This window comes from Triticum aestivum, chromosome 1D, assembly GCF_018294505.1.
Source record: "Triticum aestivum cultivar Chinese Spring chromosome 1D, IWGSC CS RefSeq v2.1, whole genome shotgun sequence".
In the NCBI taxonomy this organism is placed as follows: Eukaryota; Viridiplantae; Streptophyta; class Magnoliopsida; order Poales; family Poaceae; genus Triticum; species Triticum aestivum.
Genome location: NC_057796.1, coordinates 10660761 through 10679454, shown reverse-complemented (window position 1 = coordinate 10679454; position 18694 = coordinate 10660761). Strand labels below are relative to the sequence as shown.

The following is an 18694-nucleotide window of genomic DNA, read 5'->3' as shown; positions in this document are numbered from 1 at the left end:
CCAAACTCGACATGACGGGTTTGGGACATCTACAATCACTTGAGCCGCGATCTGCTCACCTGGCCAACCGTGGCTCTCACCGCCCTATCTTATGAAAGGTTTTAAATTCAAGAAATGCCAAAGTACTCCACGATACCATTGGTATATTGTTATATACTTCACTCTTTGGACTCATAGATTCAAAAGACCTAGTCAAAAGTGAAACAGTATGTCTCGCCACTAATACCTTTTTCTCGCATCGACGCAACCTTATAGTTTTGAATCTGGGTTCAGCTTCGAGTTATATATACGAGTTATTATAAAAAGAGCATTAAGTTATGGAAATAATTCATCAAAAAATGGAAAAACATAACACAGTTGACACAAAAAAGCACATACGATAGAGAAAAACAAGAAAAACGCTTAGGATGCCCTCTCTCTCTACGAAGATGACGACCATCTCTCCACCTTCGCGAGGCTCCTACCCAGGTGCGGAGTCTGCTATGGTTCTTTTACCTAAATTCGGTAGAACGGGATTGGGACATGTACAATCACTCGAGCTGCCATCTGCTCACCGTTCTATTAAAGGTTTTTAATCCAAGAAATGCCAAAGTATTCCGCGATACCATCTGGAATATTGCTATATACTTCACTCTCTGGGCTCATAGATTCAAAGGACCTAGTCAAAAGTCAAACAACATGTCTCGTCACTAATACCTCTTTCTCGCATCGACGCAACCTTAATAATTCTGAACCCAAGTTTCGACTTCGAGTTATACATATTATTATATAGAAAAACTAAATTACGGAAATAACTCAAATAAAATGGAAAACATAACACAGTTTTGACACACGAAAAAAGCATACAAGAAATGCCAAAGTATTTCGCGACACCATTTGGAATATTGCTATATACTTCACTCTTTGGGCTCATAGATTCAAAGGACCTAGTCAAAAGTCAAACACCTTGTCTTCGTCACTAATACTTTTTTCTCGCATCGAGGCAACCCTAATAATTCTGAACCCAAGTTTCGACTTCGAGTTATACATATTATTATATAAAAAACTAAATTACGGAAATAACTCAAATAAAATGGAAAACATAACACAGTTTTGACACACGAAAAAAGCATACAAGAAAAATAATTAGGATGCTTTTGCAAATTGCAGCAGATGCAGTTGCAGAGAGTCTTCTCCAAATCTCTCTCTCTCTCCATCGCTGTCACACACCCTCTCTTGAATCTCATCAACTTGTCTCTCGTACTCACCATTTTTTTACTCCCCCAATCTCCTCTCCTCTTTCCCTCTACCCGCCTCCCTTGCTTCCCGGCATCTACTGCCCCACCGCCGGGGATCTCGCCGCCGAGATCGAGGTCACCACCCCTCAAGATTCCCCTCCACCGGCTGCGCGCCCCACTTCGCCCTCCCGCGGCGATCTCGGAGGCGGTTGAGCCGCCCCTTCTCTGCTCCCGTCCCGGTTCCGGCGGGCGCACGCAGAAAGGGCCGGCGACGATGCGCCGCGAGGAAGGGAGGCGCGGCTCGGCTCCGCGTCGCTGCCGTAGATAGCAAGATCTTCTCCCCCTCCGGCGGTGAGCCCGGCCTGCTGCTCCGGGGAGGTCGCGCCTCGCGGCCTGCCGCTGCTCCGGGGAGATGCCGTCCCTGCAGCTGCTGCAGCTCACCGAGCGCGGGCGGGGGCTCCTGGCGTCCCGGAGGTGCGTGCGTGCTCAGCTGCAAAGTCCTGTTCTTTTTCACCCCTTACCATGTTCTCCTTGATTGGTGTCTGAATAGTATTTTTTTTTGTTTTGGAATCTTGAATCTTGTCAATTTTGGGTGGAAGCAGGAGGACGCTGGCGGTTGTCTCCGGCGCGCTGGTCGCCGGCGGGGCGTTGGCGTACGCGCGGTCGGGCCGAGGCCAAAGGAGGAGAGGCCGTCCGGAAGCCGCCAATGACGGTGATGATGCATTGGCCAGGAATGGGGAAAGGCTGGGTCACAACGGCACGGATGGCCGGTTGTCCGGGACGACGAAGCGGAGGAAGAGCGCGCTCAAGTCCTTGCATTTCTTGGCCGCTATCCTGCTCAAGAAGATTGGCCCGAATGGCACGCGATACCTTCTTGGCTTGATGCTGACAGCAGTAAGTTCAGAGAATTTTGCAGAATTGGTAGTTCTTCATAAGCAATGTCATGTTTTTACCGTGCCCGAAGAAGCGAACTGCTAGCTAGCTTTGAGTTTAAGTTTTGCACAATAATTAAGCTCCCTTTTTTGGTATGCGTACAAAAAACAAGGACTTTTGTAACCGTCGATCTGGTCTGCAATCATGCCGGTCCTGCTAATAGTAAGGACAACGTAGAGCATACTGCTTGGATCTGTGACGCCTATTCTACTTCCTTAATAGAGCAGGCAAATATATAGCAAGTTTGAGAAGACACATTTTTGTTACTTCTGCAGTGCCCCAGTGGCACAGTTCAAGTGAATACACGTTTCATATGTTTGATTGGTGATATTTGAAATGGCTAAGCTCACTCCTGTTGTCCTATATTGAACGTTCTCAATATGATGTAGTACACAGATGCGACAATATAGAAAAAGCACTGATACTACTGCGTTCTGTTGTATTTTAAGATGGCATTTGAAGTATACTACGTATTTAATGATCGGAGACATTACTTTGGGTATGTTTTCTTTTCAGGTGCTGCGTACTGCTGTCGGGCATAGATTAGCAAAAGTTCAAGGCTTTCTGTTTAAAGCGGCATTTCTTCGGCGTGTTCCAACCTTTACACGCCTAAGTATAGAAAATCTGATCTTATGCTTTCTCCAATCAGCAGTATACCAGACCTCAAAATACCTAACTGGGTCTCTGAACTTGCGCTTCAAGAAAATTTTAACAGACCTCGTCCATGCCAATTATTTCCAGGTACATCAGTTGATCAATTTTGATTATGTAGTGGCTGAACATTCCTCACTTGTGTTGGTCTCCAGAATATGTTAATGTTTATTTTCCAAGTTTCTGTCTATCAGTGGACTTATGGTTTCTTGCAAAATAAGAAGTAAAATGGACTCATATGGTTCCGAGTCAGTATGCTCGGGAGGATTATGTCATGGGTTATAAGAACCAGTGGCTTAAAAGTATTGTCAGTGTTGCAAATGTAACAAGCTGATGAAAGAATAACATACATGCACCTTGTTGCTAGCTGAATATAAACTTACAAACCCCAAAACCAAAATCCAAAACTATAGAGTACTGGGGGATTACTGATCTAGTTTTCATGTGCCTTCCTTTTCAATTTAATATGAACACTCTCATTTATGTGATATTTAGCTGTTTCTTCTAGGTTGTTCATGAAGCAATCTATTTACTGTTTCTTCTATTTTGCTTCCTTTCCCTCTTCCCTTAGTAGCATTTTTTCTATGCTAGCTGAATTTGCTTTCTCTATTAATTTATTGGAGATGGCGTCAATTGTTTTTGTGTTGCCATGTCAAGTCATATCTTTTCTTTCTGATTTGATGTTGAAGTAGTGGCCATATCAGTTCATGTTCTTCTTTCTGAAGAATTGTTATAAAAATACAGAAGATTCATATGGTGCATGCACACACTTTTAGAATACAGGTTAATCAATAGTTTGATCTTTTGGAATACAGTGTTAATATCTTGCCGCTTTTTCTTCTGTATGTCCAGAATATGGTTTACTACAAGATCTCTCATGTGGATCATCGAATATCAAACCCGGAGCAAAGGATTGCGAGTGATATACCAAAGTTCTGTTCTGAACTTAGTGAACTTGTACAGGATGATCTGGCTGCAGTTGCAGAAGGGTTGATATATACCTGGCGTCTCTGTTCTTATGCTAGTCCAAAATACATGCTTTGGATTCTGGTAATTATTGATATAGTTTTAATACACGATAATACCCCTACCAATGAGGAGCAATGCTCAATTTTTATATGTTTTGCTTCCTTGGTTTTCCTATAATGTATTAATATGCAAAATGCTTTCAGGGATATATACTAGTTGCTGGTGGAGCAATTAGAAATTTCTCTCCTGCTTTTGGAAAGATGAAATCTACAGAGCAGCACTTAGAAGGGGAGTATCGTCAACTTCATTCACGCTTAAGAACTCATGCTGAGAGTGTAGCATTTTATGGTGGTGAGAAGAGAGAAGAATATCATATTATGCACCGATTCCGAGCTCTTGTTGGGCACTTGAAGCATGTACTCCATGAAAACTGGTGGTTCGGCATGATTCAAGATTTCTTTCTGAAGTACTTTGGTGCCACTGTAGCAGTTGTTCTTATTATCGAACCGTTCTTCTCCGGCGACCTTAGACCTGATTCATCTACACTAGGAAGGGCTGATATGTTGAGTAACCTTCGATACCACACGAGCGTGATCATAGCACTATTTCAGTCTCTCGGGACCCTTTCTATCAGCTCTAGGCGTTTGAATATCCTGAGGTAAGTCCATCTGTCATGAAAACTATTGATAACACCGAATAGTTTCATTTCATTTCCGATCCTGTTACTTTAGGACTCATTGCTTGCATCTTTCAGAAGTATAGACATTTGATGGAAGTGAAAATGTTTAAGTACTTGCTGATATATTGCGAGCTTATGTTTTTCTTTGTCATTCTTGTACATGTTTTAAGGGTTCTTTTGAAACAACACAATTTATGGCAGTGTGTTGTTCAGTCTGACCTGTTACCTATTGTTGGATTTAGGAACCTTTTGCATCTTGTAGTGTATGAGAACTGGCGGAGCCATTAGATTTTTTACTGGGACCTTCCATATCGAGGATTATTTGAATGGGTTATCTTCTCTATAGTTTGTATATCTAGACAACTGTGGCCTATATATGCAACTATGGCTGTAATTTTGCAGGGCAAACTTTACTGTGGTCCTGTGACCTACTGTCTCTGATGCTATTCTGCTGTCTTCGAGTTCTGATATTTTTTTGTGACATGATTGACAATGGACTTTCACTGTAATTTGACAGTGGCTATGCAGACCGGATTCGTGAGTTACTAGATGTTTCACGTGAGCTGTCTGGGGTCCGTGATAGATCGTTGAATCACAGCTCTTCTGTTGGGAATTACATCAGCGAAGCAAACCATATAGAATTTTCCGGTGTTAAGGTAATAGCATGCTTGGAGGAGCACGTTCGCTTTCTGTTTCCTCACATAATTCCATCATTCTGATATGAAATGATTACAGGTGGTGACACCTGCTGGGAATGTTTTGGTTGATGATTTAACTCTCCGAGTGGAAACTGGATCTAATCTATTAATCACCGGTAATCCTCTCCTACCAATTGAATTTGGATTTTTGGCTTAAACTGTTGCAATGCTTGCTTTAATCAACACACACAGCAGCAGCTACCCAGCACTTATGAGAATGTATGTAGCCTCATGCACATTTTTCTTTTACATGTTCTAGAGCATCTGTAAATCATATCCAGATATCAGACTGCCTGCAGTTATGAACCATGAAACACGATATGTCGTGACATTGAAGTAGTTTCATGTCTGGCCTCTCTGTTTCAATCTCTTATAGCCTTAAGTAATCTGATAAAACTAGAAGTTAAAGAAAACTTACATTATACTAGCGGATAACAGACTTTTCTGTGTCGCAACTGTAAACTGATCTTATAAATTATAATATCTATGATGACATTTCTTATTCACTATTTTGTTTTCAGTTTTTTTTGGATCGTAAGCCCTAAGGACGTGAATACAAGAATATGTTAGGTTGTGTAGTAATTTGAAAACATGCTGAATTCAGTTTCATACATCTGACAATTAGTTCCTGAAAGAAGATTAATTAACAACACTGAAACAAAGTTGGATAATATAGCATCTGCAAGTTTGAATTGCATTGGTAATCAGCTTAGTTACTACTACTTACGGAGTTGCTATTCAAAGTCGTGCGTATGCTGTTTAAGTGCGTCTCCTTGAGAGGATAAGATTTGAACTGGATGCTTAAAAAAGGGCAGCCCGGTGCATGTAGCTCCCGCTTGCGCAGGGTCCGGGGAAGGGCCCGACCACTTTGGGTCTATTGTACGCAGGCTTTCCCTACATTTCTGTAAGAGGCTGTTTCCAGGACTTGAACCCGTGACCATCATGACATCATGGTCACAAGGCAGCAGCTTTACCACTGCGCCAAGGCTCTGGATGCTTATATTCTTATAAAATAATCTAGTACTCCCTCCGTAAACTAATATAAGAGTGTTTAGATTACTACTTTAGTGATCTAAACGCTCTTATATTAGTTTACAGAGGGAGTACATCCAAACTCTCAGTGTCCAACTGTCCATAGTCCATGCATATTTGCATGAAATGCCATTTAAGTGAAATGTTGACACTCTGATTTTACTCTTATTTCAGGTCCCAATGGTAGTGGAAAAAGCTCCCTTTTTCGGGTTCTTGGGGGCCTATGGCCACTGGTATCTGGCCATATTGTCAAGCCTGGTGTTGGTTCCGATCTTAACAAGGAAATCTTTTATGTCCCACAAAGGCCATACACAGCAGTTGGCACACTTCGCGAACAGCTAATCTATCCTCTCACAGCAGATCAGGAGACTGAACCACTTAGCTATGATGGCATGGTGGACCTTCTAAAGAATGTAAGTCTTCGTATCTATATGATATTTGTATTTTACATCATGGCTTCTTGAGTTATGTCTCTTAACCTGCTGGAATTTGTAATGATGCTCCTTTTGCAGGTTGATCTGGAATACTTGCTAGAACGTTATCCTCTTGACAAGGAAGTTAACTGGGGTGATGAGCTATCCCTTGGCGAGCAACAAAGATTAGGAATGGCCAGGCTGTTCTACCATAAGCCAAAGTTTGCTATTCTTGATGAGTGTACTAGTGCTGTGACAATTGACATGGAAGAACGTTTTTGCAAAAAGGTTCGAGCGATGGGAACATCATGCATAACAATATCTCATCGCCCAGCGTTAGTTGCATTTCATAATATTGTTTTGTCATTGGACGGTGAAGGAGGGTGGGATGTTCAGCACAGAAGGTATAAATTCTGAAATAATTTGCTGAATGTTTATTGGTCCAAAATTAATTCACTGTAAGTTTAATATCACTCTTGATTTTGCAGGGATGACTCATCCTTTTACACTGAAGAGTCTGAACTTACATCACTGGAAACTGAACGTAAATCGGATGCCCTAACTGTTCAAAGGGCTTTTATGAACAGGGCAAAGGTATAGAATTACCTGGTATGTCTATTCCATTATTATCAACTGAATTTTGGCTGTGACACAGTTCTATGTATTCTCTTTACTAGAGCAATGCTTCGTTAAGGTCCAAGGATTCCTACTCTACAAAGGTCATAGCAACTTCCCCCAAGTTGGAAACAGGACAAACAGTACGAACACCTGTAATCCCACATTTGCAGTGCTCCCCAAGGCCTCTGCCTCTGAGAGCAGCTGCAATGCTCAAAATATTGGTATGTTCTGCTTCATACATAACTAGTTCTCTTTAATGTTGTTCCAGTGAGTCAATAGTGTCTTTAGAAACTGTATCTTGTTACTAGCCCTTGTATACATAATAGATCCGTATCTTTTTTGATAAGAGAAAAATAGACGATATATAGATCTGTGTATTAACATTCTCGTCTGAACAGCCCATCGTCTATTAACATTTGCCTCCACTCACTGGCGTCGCTCTTGTATCTGAGATGTTAGGATTTTAAGATGCAGGTGCTAGTAATTTAAGGATCCGAGACTCCGAGTATACTGAGGCAATATATGTACCAAGAAAAAAAACTGGCATGGCATATATCTGATGAAGCATATTAAATTATCTCAAGGAAACTTATATCCAATGTTAATATGTTCTTGAAGTCTAGTAATGCTCCCATCTTGCTTCCCAGGTTCCTAAATTACTTGACAAACAAGGAGGGCAGTTGCTTGCTGTCGCTCTACTTATTTTCTCTCGCACTGTGATCTCGGATCGTATTGCTTCACTGAATGGTTGGTTTCTTCAATATCTTCTATTATCAGAAGAGCCACACATAAAATTCTGTCTGATTTATCTCATCTTCAGGGACTACTGTGAAGTTTGTCTTGGAGCAGGATAAAGCTGCTTTTGTTCGGTTAGTTGGTGTCAGTGTTCTGCAGAGTGCTGCCAATTCTTTTGTTGCACCATCTCTGAGGTAACTTGTTTATGTGCACTCAGTAGACTCTTTTGACATGGTATCATGAATAATCACTTTGTAAGTTGGTTTAAATGAATAACCTGCTGCTTTTGGTTTGGTGCTTGTGCAAACTGTTCTTCTGGCATGCAAATTTAAGCTTGGCCTGTTGATGATTATTCCGTGTATGTTTGATTTCATGGTTTTGATAATTTATGTCTTCACAGAACCCTTACTTCAAGACTTGCCCTTGGATGGCGTATTCGTTTGACCAACCATTTGCTTCAATATTATTTGAGAAGAAATGCATTCTACAAGGTATATCCTGTATCTGCTTGTGTATTCAAGTTGTCTCAGTGATGCGTGGGAAAGGTTGTCTGTTAGGCCAAGTCTTTTGATGAGTTCTGGACAGGGTTTTGGTCAGTTGATGTCTATTGGTGTGTATGAAATCTGGTTGTGGAATAAGACTGCATGTCAAACAGAGTTAACATTGTGGATTTTGACTTTTGACTGAAGCTAAGTTGTTCTAGTATATGTTTTCAGGTATTCAATATGTCAGGTAAAAGTATCGATGCAGACCAAAGATTAACACTTGATGTGGATAAGTTGACCACTGACCTTGCTGGCTTGGTTACTGGAATGGTAAAACCACTAGTTGACATTCTTTGGTGAGTTATCTTTGGAATCAGCACTCATATCTACTTGGTTTAATCTTTTGTTAGCATGTAAGATTCGCTTAACAATGTCCATGGATATGACTCACTAGGTTTACATGGAGAATGAAGCTTTTGTCCGGCCGAAGAGGAGTTGGTATATTGTATGCTTACATGTTACTAGGATTGGGTTTCCTGAGAGCTATATCACCCGACTTTGGTCATCTTGCAAGCGAAGAACAAGAACTTGAAGGAACATTCAGGTAATATTTCATTCCTTGCTGTTTCTTGGTCTTCTTGCCAGACCTGAATTTTTTATTGCTTTGAGAATTTCTGAATGTCGGTTAACCTGGTGAACTATGTACTAGGTTTATGCACTCGAGGCTGCGGACACATGCTGAATCAATTGCTTTCTTTGGTGGTGGTTCAAGAGAAAAGGCTGTGAGTTTCTTCACCCAGAATGAGAAACGTTTAAAATGTGTATATACTGATGTGTTGGTAGTGTCTGTTCATTTTTGGGTCAACTATTTTAATTTGAATCATGAACTGTGATGATCTGTAAACTCTGGTAGGTTGGATGCTAGTTGCATAGTTCTGTAACTATGCCAAGTATGAGCAAAATACTCTCGTGTTGATATCTAGTATATATCTCCAAATATGAAGCTAGTGTCTTCCTGTTTAGTTCATCCATATTCTTGATAATGGAAAAGGTTTGTTTAAGCATAACTATTTACATTCATAGTTACTAAGGCCTTGCTTTTCTTGAAGCATCAATATCAAAAAACTCCAGAAGGTTTTGTACAAAGTAAAACATAACTAATCCATTTTGCTGCTGTTGAACTTTTTCCCTGTGTTACTAACATTGTTAGTTGTCTTTGCTTACTCGAACTAGTAATACGATATGTGCTTATGATTTCACCCTTCTTTACGTTCTTATGAATCAAAAGATGTTTTCAATAACTTTTGCTGGCCTTATTTTGTTATGAGATATTAATTAGTCTTCCTTCTTATGGTTTTGTTCTCTTATATCAGATGGTTGAGGCTAAATTCATGAAATTGCTTAACCACTCAAAGGTTCTGTTGAGAAAGCAATGGCTTTATGGTATTGTTGATGATTTTGTGACAAAGCAACTCCCACACAATGTGACATGGGGTCTGAGTTTGTTATATGCTCTGGAGCACAAGGGAGACAGAGCTTTGACTTCAACACAAGGTTACTAATCATCAAAATGCTTCAATTTCAGGACTCAGGACTAGATTATTTTAACCTTCCACTTTGCAAAAACCTTAATGTTCTCTTTGGTGCAACAGGAGAGCTGGCACATGCTCTGCGGTTCTTGGCATCAGTGGTGTCACAAAGCTTCATAGCCTTCGGTGACATTCTTGAGTTGCATAAGAAATTCCTTGAACTTTCTGGTGGGATTAACCGGATCTTTGAACTCGAGGAGATTTTGCGTGTAGCTCAAAAGGGTAAGTTTCAGTTAGGTAGGACTTGGTTATCGCAGCACTTTTGTTTTAAATTCTTAGCTGGAATTTTCTTTTAATTTTTCAGTATGCATATGTAATAGTGTGGCTGCGCTAGTACTGTTGCAGGGTATAACTAATCTTGTTGTATGGCATGTAACATGTTTGGTGTAAATTGTGGCAATTTCCTACACCCTGTTTGTTATGGCACATCCTGTTTAACATATTATGATTGAACTTTGGCACATGAACTACAGCATTCTCGATCTAAAACCGTTTGCCTGCTCATTATGCCGAATGTTAGTGCTACATAGAGTGGTTGCAGGAATTTGATGTTTCGTTAAAAGCTGCAACTTTGTGTTAAATTATTGATACTTTTTAGCATTAATGACCAGCTCTGGGCATAGTTGGTAACTTGTACCACTGGGTTGTGTTGTAATTTTATATCAATAATGTCCTAAGGTAGCGGATGTTATGATCATTTGCAAATTTTACAGCAATATCTTCCGCTAATTAAGCATGTCTTTTCAATGATTTCCTGCAGATACCCCAGTGCCTTCCAGTGCCATTAGTGCAGCCTCAGCCGAAATTATTGAATTCCATGAAGTGGATATTGTAACACCTTCGCAGAAGCTATTGGCTAGGAAGCTGTCATGCAGTGTGGTACAAGGGAAAAGCCTTCTTTTGACTGGTATGTCTGCGCTCTGAAACCTTCAGTCATCTTTATAAGGCAGTGAATCATGCTGACGTTCCTTTTTACCTTGATTTTCTGAAGGCCCCAATGGTACCGGGAAGAGCTCTGTGTTTAGGGTGCTCAGAGATTTATGGCCTGCCTTTTCTGGGAGAGTTACCAAGCCCTCTGAAGGGATGTTCCATGTTCCTCAGAGTCCATACACCAGCCTGGGAACTCTTAGGGATCAGATCATATACCCTCTGTCAAGGGAGGAAGCAGAGATGAAGATTCTTTCATTATATAAAGCTAGTAGGTGCCACTCAGAATATGGGCATATTGAATTACCGTAAACTGTATATATTGAACTGCATATCCTTCCTTTTTACTATGAAATTGCTTGTCAAAATGAAGTAGTAAGTATTCTCCTGGTAACCTGAAATCCTGTGCTAATGTAGGCAACAGGTCTAGTGCTCCTGAGTTGCTAGATGACCACCTGAAGACGGTTCTTGTGAATGTCCGGTTGGTCTACCTTCTAGAGAGAGAAGGCTGGGACTCTACCCCAAACTGGGAAGACGTTTTGTCGCTGGGAGAACAGCAGAGGCTTGGGATGGTCAGTGTTAACTCCACTGCAAGCTGTGCAAACTGCCAAAACCATTGTCTGTCCCCTTAATATCTTCTGATTGAACTGTTTTGTTCCAGGCTCGTTTGTTCTTCCACCATCCAAAATTCGGCATCCTCGACGAGTGCACAAAGTATGTGCAGCGCCACAACTCTCTTTGACCATTTTTATTTTCATTCACTGATCAATTACTGTGGGTCCTAAAATCGCACTTCATTGCAGCGCTACGAGTGTTGATGTTGAAGAGCATCTGTACAGGCTAGCAACAGACATGGGCATAACTGTGATCACTTCGTCACAAGTAAGTGTTCGCGTAATTCCCGCTAATTGTGTAAAGTATCTGCTGCGACCGCAGTTCAGTTATTTGTTGTAGCCTCTGCATTTCAATTGTAAACTTATTCCCAGAAAATCTGAAGTTGAGTATTTTGCTGAAACTTCTTTTCCCCGCTCCATTTACAGAGGCCTGCTCTCATACCCTTCCACTCCGTGGAGTTAAAGCTCATCGACGGCGAGGGAAACTGGGAGCTGTGCGAGATCCAGCATTGATTGACGCCACCAGCTAGAGTTTTATCGGCTCTCAGTCACTTATGCCGTACGGAAGAAGATGCTGCTGCTGCTGCTACTGGTGCTGCAGCAATTTGTTCATAACAGGTGGCCCTCACGGACCGTCTGAAAGCTGGAGCAGTCTGTGCATCTGCGAAGCAGCTCGAAACAAAGAAATGAATCCTTGCCAGGAACTCAAAAGACGCAGAACATGTCGGTCGTAGTCTAGTTATACCGAATTTAGCAACAAACTGAACGAGCAGGTGATGACGGTAAACCGGATGCTTAGGATTGAGAGGTGTTTCAGTTTGGAGGTGTGGAGTGAAGTAGGAAGAGTGTATAGCAGCAGTACATAATCTCAGAGCAGCTGTTAATGTTAATTCATCCATCCTATTATTGATTGATTCCAAGATAGTGTAGTACATATGGAATAAATTTGGCTGTTCTTGCCATCATCTTCATTGTTGTCGTCGTCGTCAGAAAAGATCGTGTAAACAAAAAGGCAGGAAATTATGGAATAAGTTATTGGTTGTTGCCATCACCAAACTGCAATTGAATGTTTCTTTTGCATCATGGATGATCATATGTTTGGTTGTATAGAACTAGCAAAAGGGACCGTGCGCTGCAATAGAAGAAAAAAAAACATAATTCGGTGCCCAGGCTCATCTGCACCTGGTCAGAAAAAAATTCAAAAAAATTCAATTTTTTTTCCCATGATAGACAATTTATTGCGTGAGGTTTGCTCCAAATATTAGCTCATTTGGACATCTGAGTAGCTCCCTGCAAAAAAGACAAATCGGGTCAAAACAGTACATGAACATTAAACTGTTTTACGGAACCCGAATTTGTCTTTTTTGCGGAGAGTTGCTCAGTTGTCCAAATGATTTGAAAACTTGGGCGGACCTCATGCATCAAATTGTCTATCATGGGAATATTTTTTGGAATTTTTTAAATTTTTCTAGTATTGGTCTTGATTTTTTTATTAACCACGGGAGCAGATGAGCCCGGGCTTAAAAGATAATTTTCGCATTTTGCTGCATTATTGAGATACACTATCACTCTCTTCTCATTGCGTGTGTCAACCCGGGACAAACGTACTTTTCCAGCCGCTACTGTGTGGGCTGGCCCAGGTGGGGGTGAGGATTCCCCTGTCTAAAACGTATTTTTCCAACCGCTACTGCATGGGGTTTCCTATTTGGCGCGTAGCAACCTAGGGAAAAACCTATTTGACGCATGTTGCGTCAAAATATCAACAAATCGGGCCGGCCCATCTGTAGCCTATGTACACGTTCCGGTTTTGGGAACCTTCCCCAGCCGGTTCTTATTGGTTTTGGGAACAATCTAGAAGGTTCCTGAACCGGTTTTTTATTTTTCCTTTTCTTTTTCTATTTTTGCTCTTTTTTTATCTTCTTACTTTTTCTGGTTCTTTTTTCTTTTCTTTTCGTTACTTTTTTGTTGTCTTTCAGTTTTCCTTTTCAAGTTAATTTCTCTTTTCAACAGTTTTTCTTTCTTTGGTTTTTTATTTTCATTTTAGTTCTTCTCCTTTTTTCCAAACTTTTTTCAAAATATTCAAATTTTGTTCGTGTTTCCAAAAAATGTTCTCAAAATTCAAAAATTCTTCTTGTTACACAAAAAAGTTCAAAACTTTCAAATTTCTGAAAATGTACCGGATTTCAATTTTTTGTTCATGTATTAAAAAAATTCACGCTACCAAATTTGTTCGGGATTTTTCAAAATTGTTCTCCGTTTGAAAATTTGTTCTCAAGATTCAAAAAATGTTTGTGCTTCAATTTTTTTTCTCCTTTTCGGAATTTTTTCTCAAGATTCAAAAAGTTTTCGTGCTTTATTTTTTTTCATAAATTAAAAAAAGTTCATATTTTCAAAAAATGTTTGGTAAATTCAAAATTTGTTCGTTTCCATTATTGTTTTTGCGTTTGTGAAAAAAATTGTACGTTAAAAAATCTACTCAGAATTTGTGTTTTAGAGATCTTAAAAAAATTACTCAATGCTTGTGTTTTTGAAAAAATGTTCGTAATTTCAAAAATATTCCGGTTGTAATTTTTTGTTCCTGTTTAAAATAAATGTTTGCATTTCCAAAAAAATGTTCATAATTTAAAATATTGTTCTCCCTTTCAAATTTGTTCCTTTTTTCGAAAAATGTTTTGGGTTCCCAAGATGTTTGACTTTTTAAAAACATTGTTCAAAATTTGAAAATGTTCGCATTTCAAAAAATATTTACTCTTTTCAAAAAGAAAATCACGTTTAAAATTTAGAAATAAGTTTATTTTGTTTGTGGCTTATAGTTGACACACACTTGCTGCTATTTTAGACATCTAATCTCAGTAGTTATGGTGGCTAGTGTCGTTGTTAACGACCAAGAGCTTAGATCTCCTTGGTTCGATCCCCTATACATTTATGATTCTCCGCGGCCGTCGCGAATCCAATCCAACACAAGGACATGTCTGGTGCGGCGGTGAGGACAGAGCGCAACTCAATCCGTGGTCGCGCGTTAGATTCCCAGCGGCAGCGTTCTTCTTTTTGGCGTTTCTTCACGGGAATCGTCGATCTGCACCTGCAAATGGGCCGGCCCACGTGAGCCGCCCTGTGCGAAACGTCGACCTCTTGCGGCAGTTAGCGGCATATAGGAGGTCCCGCGACCTAGCGTGTTCCCTCTCCTGCCTTCGATCCTGTTTTTGGTCGGGCCATTTTCGGATTTCTTCCTAATTGGTCTTGGGAAGGTCCTTGAGCCGGTTTTTTCTATTTTTTATTTTATTTTTCGTATTTCTTTTCATATTTCTTTTCTTTTTTTCCTTTTCTTTTTCTTTCTTTACTTTCTTTTGAACATCCTTTCGAATTAATGAACATTTATCTGAAATCATGAACGTTTTTTAAACTCATAAACATATTTGAAATCATTAACTTTTTTCAAAGTCATGAAATTCTTTACAATTTTTTTTAAAATCATGAACATTTTATATTATTTGTTATTATTTTTTTAACGTGATTTTTTTGAATCGGTGGACATTTTTAGAATTGACAATTGTTTTTGGAAATTGATTGAACAATTTTTGAAATTCACAAACACTTTTTTGATTTATCGAACATTTACTGAAATGATGATCAATTTTTAAACCAGCAATTATTTTATGAATCAATAAACTATTTTGTAATTCATGAATTTTTTTCGAATTTTTAGGACATTTTGAAAAATTCCTGAACATTTTTTGAATTGGCGAAATTTTTGTTCAATTATTAACATTTCTAGACTAAAGGTTGAACTTAGGATTGTCATCTGCCAAGCTGAGCTGGTGGGAGTCATGGGCGGCGGGGTGGGCCGAGGGATGGCTGGCGACGAGGTGCGCAGCGGCGCATGCGCTATAGTTTCCCCCATTTTACCGAGACTTGTCCTTGGAGGACAAATGGGCTAGAGGTGTATATTTTGGGATGAACAACTATAAATTTGAGGGATGGGTAGATAGTGCTTAATTCCCCAAACCAGAAAATATCGTCCATATATAACTTTCGGATGAGATTTTTGAGGGAAATTTTTGGGTGGGCCCGCCTCGTTATTTCTTTAAAGCTCCGCCACCGCTAGGCAATCTACGTATACACTTCAACACCTTGAACTAGACTAGATACCTTTTTGGTCCGGGTTTATAACCCCCCTTTTGTATTTTTGATTAATTTTGACCATAGATATTATTAGCAAAATTTAAACTAAATATCATAAAATTTATACGACTAACTTCATATTTGAAAGAAGTTCCGAATAATATTATTTTTACCACGTAAAACTTACATTTTATTGGTTAAGTTTACATTAAAGTTTGACACAAAATATGAGGGGAACTAAATAAACTCAGACGAAGGAAGTATATTATAAGAATCTTTTATCGAGTTATTATTCGGTTAGAAGACTTCCCGGCTGCCATTGGCAAGGTCAAGCCGACTTCGGTAGGGGAGTCACGGCAGCGGTGCATCGGTGAATCGTTCTGGCAGCAGTGGTCTTTCGATGACCCAGAGACCTTGATGTAATTTTTATAATGTCTGAGGTGTTTTGTACTAACTTTGATAATAAATCTGAATCATTTAGAAAAATAGTATTGACTAATGAATGTGTGGCATTTATTTTTGTTTCCGCATTTTTAGCTCCTTATCAAAAGAGAATTTAAGCATTCAATTTTGCTTGTGAACTGAGCATAGCTTGGATGGTTGAATCAGCTCACCAGGGTTCAAGTCCTAAATTTAACAATTGTGCTTCTACTTTTCTAGATCTGTTTTAGACTTTTTGACGATGTTGGTTTAACGAGAGAAGACGTTGGTGACTTCTTCAAATATGTTGTGTCGACTTAGTATTTTAGAGGTACATTGTGCGTGTGTGACTTCATAGAGATGAATGTACGTGAGCAAACCTGGACAAATGGGCTGGTCTTAGCGTGCCGATCAGATAGCCGTGTGCCTGGCCCGACATGTTTATAATCGCGCTGTGCCGGCACATGGCACACCTAGGGTTATGCGTGGGCCGCGAGGCTGGACATAAGTGCCGACACGACACGGCCCGCTTAGTTTTTTATGTAGCCTAATAGACTAATATAGGCCCAAAATAACCTAATGGGCTGGATTCCACGTGGGCCAGTGGGCTAAATGGGCCGACATGTCGGCCCGTGTAAGAAGGGGGCCGGGCCTGGGCCAGCGAGGGAAGCATGCGTGCTATTCCAGCATGGCCTGTGTACTTGCCGTGCCTGGCTCGTATAACCCAGGTCGGGCCGACCCACTTGTCCTAGTTTGTATCTGAGCATTATCAGTGTACTATGTTAATTATGTTTTGATAAATGCCAATTTGACCCCTCAAAGCCTACCAAATTACGCCTTCCGTGCCCGCGTCGAAACACACGGCTCCCCACCTCAAGTTTCATCCCCGGAACAACCGTACAACTTCCCCATCCCCATCCCATCCCGAGCAGTCCACCCACCGACAACCACTAGGGCGAGCACCCCCCTCCTTGGCACCGAAGAGAATCCGGTCTCGGAGCCCAGCCGACTTGGTCTCCTCTCCGTCTCCCTCACCCTACGCACCGCTTCGGTGCCACCCACCGCACCCCACTTGCCCTATGTCTTCTCCCCAATCAGGTTGATCTCTAATAGAACAATGGACAATGCCATGAGTGAAGAGGAGATGATTCGCGAATTCAACAACATGGTCACAAGAGAGTCTGAAGTATATGAGCCTACAAGATTGTTTGAGGGCCGTAGTGATGATGATAAAATAAAGTACATGAAGCAACTTCAACTCAATTTGTCAGAACAAAGTGAAGCTACAGATCTTCATGATATGGATGTCCCGGTGAATGGAGGTTCTCTTCTACAATATAATGTTCTTTTTAGTGCATGTCTAACCTAAGTAGTGAACCACTAAATCCCTGTAGGCTAGATCTAAGCAAGAAATGTTGCTTATTTAATTTGTGGCTAAACTTTGAGATGTCACTTGTCCAAACAAATTGGAACATGGGTCAAATTATAAATATGATTTATACTCAACTTTTATATGTATTTATAATTAACTTTATCATGTTGCGGTCTTAAGAGTATTATTTACATAGTTAATCACATATCATTGTTCATACATATTAGTTATAGTGTGCTTTCTTATACAATTCTGTTGTATATCATTATAACATATATTTGCATTCTCTTGAATTATTTTTAACAATGTCATAAATTATAAATGTGAATTTTGTGTGTGTTTTCTATTCTTAAATATCATGTAGACACCTTTTAAGTGTTTGATAAAACTAATATCTTAATGATGGTTTCTGATTTATGATTAGGTAAGCTTATTTGTACAAACTTCTAGAGTATAACTTGAATAGTTGTCATTTTTCTTTTGCTGGTCTTTTTGTGGTTGAACGTATCTTGCAAGTTATGGTTCATCAATTAGTTGACGAGGACTTTGTGCTATTTGTACTGATTTCTTTTTAACCTATGGCAATCACCTATGAACATCAAATATCATGCCAAGTACCTCCACATGTACACAATACAATTACTTGATATGCCCGCTTGCAATGTGTTTGGTATCATCTTTTGTGTATGAGTTCTGCTACTAGTTTCTAAACTAACAGTCTTACTAAAACGAAAACTGAAAATCTAGTTAACTCAAGTTTCACTACAACATGTAGAATGTCCATTAGAGAGATACATGTGTCAAGATTGGTCTTTGTGATTAGGTTTACCGTGTTTCCAATATGGTCAATAATCACATCGAAGTTGTTTTAGCGATTGCTAAGGCACCTCGTAATTGTTTGGTGTAGCCGGGTCATGAAAGTCTCCTCCACCAAAATTGATATCATCTCTTCAAATGATCAGGACACCCATTTACATATCACAACCCCATGTCACACGGAGGCTTTGTGGGCTGCAGTTGCATCCACATGCGATACAGGACAAATGGCGTGGGCCACCGTTGTGTATATGATCATCTCTCTCACACATTCTTTCTCTATCCTCTACGAGCCCCACACAACTGTGGCCTTTTCAGCTTTTTGTTTCACCCAATGTGAAGTTTCTAGAATTTTGAAAAGTTCAGAATTGCAAAAGTATTAAATTTTGGAAAGTTCAAAAACT

At 40.0% G+C, this 18694-nt stretch overlaps 1 protein-coding gene across 2 annotated transcripts; it reads left to right on the top strand.

The window, feature by feature from the left end:
- Positions 1-1212: 1212 nt before the first annotated feature.
- On the top strand, positions 1213-12611 carry LOC123179893 (ABC transporter D family member 1). 2 transcript variants are annotated; one of them, XM_044591798.1, is made up of 25 exons: positions 1213-1691; positions 1820-2111; positions 2667-2891; positions 3654-3851; positions 3974-4428; positions 4967-5105; positions 5185-5263; positions 6354-6592; positions 6692-6996; positions 7081-7186; positions 7270-7431; positions 7858-7957; positions 8031-8139; positions 8346-8436; positions 8662-8786; positions 8885-9034; positions 9140-9212; positions 9804-9984; positions 10083-10256; positions 10780-10926; positions 11011-11217; positions 11364-11518; positions 11608-11660; positions 11750-11828; positions 11987-12611. In XM_044591798.1, the coding sequence occupies exons 1-25, from the start codon at positions 1630-1632 to the stop codon at positions 12071-12073; spliced, it is 3993 nt and encodes a 1330-aa protein (XP_044447733.1). In that variant the 5' UTR covers positions 1213-1629; the 3' UTR covers positions 12074-12611. The 2 variants fall into 2 exon arrangements, with proteins under 2 accessions (XP_044447733.1, XP_044447735.1); XM_044591800.1 differs by having other exon boundaries at positions 1214-1691; positions 10083-10241.
- The last annotated feature ends 6083 nt before the right edge of the window (positions 12612-18694 follow it).

What these genes read in the sequence shown, in the direction of transcription:
- LOC123179893 (XM_044591798.1), top strand. Translation starts at nt 1,630, where the DNA reads ATGCCGTCCCTGCAGCTGCTGCAGCTCACCGAGCGCGGGCGGGGGCTC. An exon ending in GGGCTCCTGGCGTCCCGGAG is followed by an intron (nt 1,692 to 1,819) that starts GTGCGTGCGTGC and finishes GGGTGGAAGCAG; the next exon opens with GAGGACGCTGGCGGTTGTCT. An exon ending in TTGGCTTGATGCTGACAGCA is followed by an intron (nt 2,112 to 2,666) that starts GTAAGTTCAGAG and finishes TTTTCTTTTCAG; the next exon opens with GTGCTGCGTACTGCTGTCGG.